General features: G+C 26.1%; 1 protein-coding gene across 1 annotated transcript; it reads right to left on the bottom strand.

Moving 5' to 3' along the window:
* Positions 1–1,040: 1,040 nt before the first annotated feature.
* On the bottom strand, positions 1,041–2,547 carry LOC114126226 (enoyl-CoA delta isomerase 2; the record flags this gene model as incomplete). Its single annotated transcript, XM_027990122.2, has 3 exons — positions 1,041–1,649; positions 1,734–1,848; positions 2,266–2,547. Coding segments are annotated over 3 exons (540 nt in total), but the record flags the coding sequence as incomplete, so codon positions are not given.
* Between the last annotated feature and the right edge of the window lie 5,307 nt (positions 2,548–7,854).

Genomic DNA, 7,854 nt, shown 5'->3' with positions numbered 1-7,854 from the left:
TTACCAAGTTATTTTTAATATTAAAAAAGTAATACTACATATTAGTTGCAATTAATACAACAAAAATCTTAAAACATTGTTAAACTATCTCTTGTCAACAGTTTTTAACCACCTTGCATTATCTAGTCAATAATTTGATGGTAGATACCTACCTATTGTAGGATTTTATGATCATGACAATCAACAATAATATAACAATCACTAAAATTATTTTATTATTGAATAAACATTTCATTTCTAACTATAATAATATATGATTTAAGTAGGACCTGAATTTAAATTACAAATTTTTATTAACATGATTTGATTGGAATTTGGAATAACAAGTGAGAAAAATCTGTGTAAAAAGAATGTATAGTTTAATAAGTTTTTGCTTTGATTTTCAATGTAGAATATTATGTCAAATACTAATAATCAGTAATTAACTTATCTAAATATGATAATGTCGTCATGATTATTTATTTTATTGTTTGATTTTAATTGTTGAGTAATAAGTATAGATTTTTGATATTTTATACTTAAATTACATTAGGTAAATGATTGTTTTAGAAATATTTTTATTTCCTAACGTATTATGACATATAATTGTTAATTTGGTATTATCTATAATCAATAAAATAAGTTAATTTTACTTAACTTAAATAATAAAAAATTCATTGTTTAATTTTTAATAATTGCCAAAAGAATATTATTCATTAATAATTTATTTATTTTTATTTGTTAATATACCTAATTATTTTTCTTCTTATATCTAGTAGCTATAATGAATACATTTATTTTATAATAACTATAAGAGAATTATTTTTAAAGTATTTATTTTAACATGAAAGTAAAAAATTTAAATTCAATTTTAAGAAAATGTTGGATTTATAAATAAGTCTAAAAAAAAAAAAAACTAAAATTTGTTCGTATGTGTATTTTGAAGTTCATTTAAGCTTACATGCATACTATTTTAAAAACTTCAAAATCTAGATTCAGATTAGATAAGATAAAATATATAATTATAACTATTTGGAAAAAGAAAAAAAACACATAGGTACTTAATTAAAAAAAAAAATATTTTAATTTAAGGCACAATTTTTTAAATATACATAATATATATATATTTGTGTGTGTGTAAATTATAAACCAATAACAAAAATAATATAATATTATTGAGAATAGTTTTAATTTTATAGATATTTATCTATAATGATGTGTAAATAAATAAGCATTGTTCATAAATGATAATATTTAAGTATTTAAGTTGATAAATTAACAATAATATTACTGTGATGTAAATTAACAAAGTTGATCATAAAAGTCAATAATAGTCTTTCTGTGCGACTTAGAAGCACACCTTAAAATAATAACCAAACACGCTCGGCGATTTTACTATATAAATATAGTGAGATGTAATCATAATTACAATTCTTATTAAATTAAGTAGAGTAAGTAAACTTTATAAATAAATTTTTGTGTGTTGCATTGTGTGTGATTAATGACCATTAAATTTAGCCATAAGGTTTAAGCTTTGAGGCCAATATCTTCAACAAGCTTATCGACAATTTCGATATATTTTGTTTTAGCCTCGTCGCTGCTTATGCCTTTCTTTGAATTCCATGCTTCCCATTTGGCTTTTGCTTTGAAGTCCAAAAATCCAGGTTTGGCTATGTAAAACATAAAAAATGGTTGGGTAAACGGTACACATAATACATGATACTTTTTGATACACCTATATCAAGTCTTTTTACCTGTGTTTACATCACCAACCGTCACTTGTTTATAGTATGCGTAGAGTTCCAACAAATTGCTGTCACTGGGAGTTTGATTCAAGTTCTTCACTTTATCAACTGCTTCTTCAAAAGACTGTAAACACAGAGTTATCAAGTATTAAAAATGTGCACAATACCGGTAAGGTATTAGGATACATTTTGGATTTTAGAGTTAGTGTGACACTTATGAGTGATTTAACAGAGGTCGTGAACACACACAACAGGGACACGATGATTATTCATATCGCAGACGTAATAAAACAAAAAGTAGTAAATAATAACGACGAGTATATTATTATGTATCTATATGATCGAGATCGTGCAACAATCGAAAATCAACAGGTCAGAAAACGACGCTCGTAAACGCAGATAAAACTTCACAGACAAGTCAAGCACTCGAGTATTACATAATAATAATTAACAATAAACCGATTATTATAATATTACGGTTATTCGGTGTAATAATAATATGGGTTTAAACGTGATATTTTTTTTTATAGAAGGCACTTACCATGATGATGAGCGTTTTTGAGAAAGGGTCGGCGGTATGAACGATGGCGGAAGTGCACGTCAGCAAAACGTCTAGAAACGGGCACGAATCTGAAGAGACTGTCGTCCGTCTTTCGAGAGCCAAGTGTGAACTGGTGGATGGAGGAGTTCGAAAGTCGGACGAACGTGGACTACGCAGTGGTGATAACCGTTGATAACGGTCACGGCGGGTACCTGCTACGTGGTTCACGAGCGACGGACGGCGGTGGCGGCGGGGCGGTTCGTAGAGAGCTGTTCGTGAATACGATTATTGAGTATACGAATACGGCCGGTTATTAAACGTGTGTGTGGTGGTGGTGGTCGAGGACGGAGCGTTTTGACATTGGAACGAGAAAAGGTCACACTCGGACGCCGGTTAAAACACACACGTATAGGTAATAAATAATAATATTTAGGTGGTTACTGGTTAACCGGTTAGACGAACGATCATATGATATAATATATACGTAGGTAGGTAGGTACCTATCGCCACTACGTGTGCTCACTGCTCTCAGACTTAAAATAATATTCCGACGTTATAGGCATACGATTTATCGAGCCCATCGTTCGTTTTCATCAGTGTTTATCCGAAAAATATAATAAATCACGTGTTAATTGGGTATTATTAATAATCGTACAGACTAGGTAGGTACCTAAATTATAATAGTGCTAGGTTAAGTATATTTTTAGAGAATTGAGATTTGATGAAATCGTCAATATTTTTTTTTTTATTATTTTTTATCGATATATTGTATTGATTTACGTTTTGTACATATTGTGCTAAATATTACGCATGACTCATCCCATAATTTATAATAAATTGATATCATTTAAATTATATCATACTAAGCGCATTTTGTACTTGGCATATTTTCAAAAAATATTTTATGTTTTGTTCTGGTCAAAATGGTAAAATCAAAAAATGTCTATATAATTGGCTTAATTAAATACACAATAGAGTTATGTATATTGCAATAATGTAAATAACCTTATGTGTCGATTTACAAATATGATAAGTAGGACCAAATAGGAAATCCGGTGTAAAGATAAATGGATTGTTTTTAATTTTTTTCAAATCACGGTTATAAATTTATAAAATAAATATTAAAAAAACTTGTTACTTATTTGAGTTAAACCCAAATAAAATATGTCATATAACAATATTTACTAATGAAAAAAATAATATGATAATATTATGATAGTATGAATTTTAATGAAAGGTTCAAACGAGCTAATGTATACGTTTTATAAGGGGATTCCCTTTTCCTCCCGCCATGATCAACGATCAGTGGAAAAAAACCTTAATTTTTATGTACTCCTGTACGAACGTCTAACATTTTATACTTTACTCATTAGTATGTGAACAAATAATTTAGGTAAGACCCAAACAATCAAGCTGCCCAAATTCACATTTACGACATCAACTGTATAATTATATAGGTACCTACATTTTTGATAATACGTTACTTTAAAATGTATTTAAATGTATATACATTGACATTATATTGTAAACTAACAGTAATACCTATAATAATAATATTGTTTTTGTTTACGAGCAAAGTTTTTTTTTTAAAAAATGAAGTTAGGTTATTATAATAAAATTGCAACTATCGCATTTTAGTATCATTGTGTAAACTCGATAGTAATAATGAGATCGGCGATTTTATACTTAGCTAGGTAGGTACTTGTCTGACTTCTGTATACTATGTATTTCATATTGACTATTGCCACTGTATATCTATATTATTAATTATTATTTATTGGATATTATACTATGAAGAAGCGTATATTATAATATTATATGGTTGTACTATACTATATGCACTAAATAGTATATCATCTCTGTTTATTTGTTAAATATATTATAATATGTTACAGAGGTGTATTTACACCATTTACGGGCGATATTAGAGAATTATATTTTCTCCTTTTTTGCTTATATTTTTATGGTAAAGTTATGTTTTTTCTATTTTTCACTATATCAGTAACTACTAAATAATAAAATGCTAGGACATTTGGCATTGAAAATTTTAGTCGTATCTTCCTCTCAAAAAAATCCTAACTTTGTAACTATTATTTGAAATATAAATGTATTACATATAGCCTATAATAAATAATAAAATAACATTTTTTTTATATAAATAGGAATAATTGTATGCAACATACTTTTTAAGCTTTAAAAAAAAAATGATTAAGCTTAGTGTAGGTATATACCTACACCGTGGACTTCTAAACATATAATGTTTTGTTTGTTTATTGTTTGACGTTTTGGTGTATATATTTGTAATTGTATATAGTTATAATGCTATAAATATAAAAAAATGAAAAGTGTATAAAGTGTAATAAATTTCTTTAATTTTAATAAGTAAAAAAATAAATACTTACTAGAATACTGTATACATTATACAATAATTATATATTTTTTTGTCACATAATATACGTCTATAGATCATTGAAATAAAAATATTACCGAGATAACTTATAACATTATAAATTTTAAACTCTAGGTAAATGTGTATAAAATATTGTGCATAGTAAACTGAGTAAAATATACACCAATAAGTAATGGTTATTGATAAACAATTTATCAAAGTCCAAAGATATATTTATATTATTATATATAGTAAGTATATTATTAAAGATTTATTAGCTTTAGTTGTTTGATACATTTAAATAGACTTCAATAGGTAGGTACTTATTTATATAGCTGAATAGGGTACATTCAGTCGTGTGCACAGACAAATAAACTAAATATTGAAATAATAATGTAAAACATAAACTATGTACGTCTGGAACTCTGGAATAGTGATATGCTAATATGTCAGAGAATATAGCAAAGGAAAAGCAAACAAGTTTTTATTAAATGTAAGTTTATTTTGATAAGATACCAATTTACAATACTATTTTAAAGTTAAAAATAAATATTTATCGAATATTTACCTCTGACAGGATATAATCGGATATTTACGATTGTAGGGAGATATCGTTAGAAATTATTGAAAATATTTTTTGTATCAACACTCAATAGTACTTCAGATTAATAAATTATTAACACTAGCACGCCCGTGTAAGTGTGCAACTCACTGTGATCTCCGCTATATAACTTGAGAGAAAGTTTAATAATAAGTCACAAGTTTAATTTTGTGATGAAGTGAGTATGTAAGGTTGGTATCAACACTGATTTGGTGGTTTGATACTTTGGCGGTCTTATTTTGATGCGTAAAAGTTATGCAAGTTGAGTTTGAGTGTCTAGCAGTCGGTCATCAACAGGTGCGAATCGTTGCTTGACAATTCAATTCATCATAATAATAATATGTAATAATATACCTTTATTATTATTGTGAATTTTCCTACCTCCTGACGTCGAAATAAGTCTGGTGCTGTTTTTTTACGTAAAAAAAGTAAGTGAGAAAATGATTTACTGAGAAAGCAAATGAGTGGTATTCGGTTTTGATATATTAAGTACATAAAAAAGGTTGGTATTAATATTTTTCTAATTTGTTGACTCTGGATGTTATACTCTTATACCAAAACCATATTGTTTTATTTTTCTTAATTTCTATAGAGATATAGAAGAAAAAGTGTTAAGAGTAGCAATTTATCAATTAATAAATAAATTATTAATTTTTATAAAATAATAGAATTTTTTTGAAATTAATAGAATAATGCACAGTTGAAATTTCGATGGTACCTAAACATAATATTATAATGTATGGCTGAAAATATCAATATAATATACTAACCATTTAATATTTCTAACTTTTTAATAAATAAAAATAAACATCGTTCTATTGACTATTAATTTCCTCTATTATCTAAAAATTAATAGCATTTGTCTTTTGTCAAAAAAATAAAAGCAAAAACCAGAAGTAATTAAATATTCTTTTATTTCACAAAGCTGTTCTCAACAATTTTTCCTCTCTTCCCCTGATCGACTTACATCACGTCACCCTATTTACCATTTTGTAGCAGAATTCTGGACATCACTTTTGTATTGACGGCAGACAAGTTTAAATAATATATTCAAGTTGTGACTGATTAACAGCAACCGAACAACACGCCGTATGCAAACTTTGTAACAATGCGAACCAATCGAACCATAGTGTGATCTTGAGTGGAAATATCTAACCATTGTCTATATTTTATACGTTCATGCGCCATAATATACAATTTATGAAAATCTTGGCTTAATTTTTTTTTTTTTTTGATTGATTGATCATTGAATTATATTTTTAATAGTAATTATACATATGTGTATTAAGTGTGTTAATACATCACTACACTAATTCAAATACATTATGTATACCTGAATATTATATTATATTACTATAATTTTTAGTCATTTCATGTTTAATTAATATATAATATATATATATGGTTTTAGAATAGGTAAGTACTTGTAATACTGTATACTACCTATATTATCTCCTATACTCTATATAGTATATATTCTCTATATTTCTATAGGGTTATATATTTATCTTAAAAGAAATTATGAAAATCAGAAACAATTGTATTAATTTATTCACAAGTGTATATGTATAACTCATCGCATAAAATGTAATTAATATTTCATAAGGTAACGTAGTTACTTGTTTGTTAGGTATTTTAACCTATATAAATACCTACCCTTAACGGTCATAATCTGTACTGTTATTGTTTTTATTTATTTTATTCTATTTGATGATGGTAGTATAATAATATATAATTAATAATGATTCATTATGAATAATATTATAAAGAAAAATATTAATAATAATCTATTTCTAATTACCAGAAAAAAGATGAAATTCGAAGTATTTAAATATAGGTAACAAGAGATTTCAATAATAAATAATTTAGAAGCATGATATATATAGCATTGATTATTGATACACTTCTATAAAACTTCTGTACTATTTACAGTGTACATTGCTGAATGCTATACATTATTATATTTTCATTTGGGAACAAAATATAACAAATAAATAAATAGGTAAATACAATGACTAATATTAAATATACATTATAATCATCAATCGCTTATCGAGTTTATTTCAGTATGTATAATATCATTAATATACTATCTATACCTATAAAATGAAATTTGAATAGAATTAAATTTATAACACGTTTTTTATATAAGCTCAAGCATTTTAATATGTAATAATTAAAACGTGTACATTGTACCTATATGTTCTATACTTGTTTTCGCGAAAAAAAAATATACATTTTTTTTATACATTCAGACTGTTGTAGATAATAAACATTGATTGAGCTCACCCATAGTGTATTAACTATAAATATTAAATATACATGTTAATAGAGATAGAAGTTAAAATTAATACTATCATACTCGTATTGTATTTAACGTGCAAGCTTCCATTTGATGTGGTACTTCGTTATTTATGCGTGTAGGTATTTAAATATAATTATCAATAAACATTAGGTATATTATTGTATACAGCCGTATGGGTATTGCTTTATCCATTATTTTTTTTATGAAAATTGACTATTAATTCAGTATATGAATTGTAAACGTATACCCATTAAATTAACATGAAAGGATTCCACAATGGTTGGACATTTTGCA

The sequence above is a fragment of the Aphis gossypii genome, chromosome 1 (assembly GCF_020184175.1).
Source record: "Aphis gossypii isolate Hap1 chromosome 1, ASM2018417v2, whole genome shotgun sequence".
Lineage (NCBI taxonomy): Eukaryota > Metazoa > Arthropoda > Insecta > Hemiptera > Aphididae > Aphis > Aphis gossypii.
This window is presented reverse-complemented; position numbering and strand designations above follow the sequence as displayed.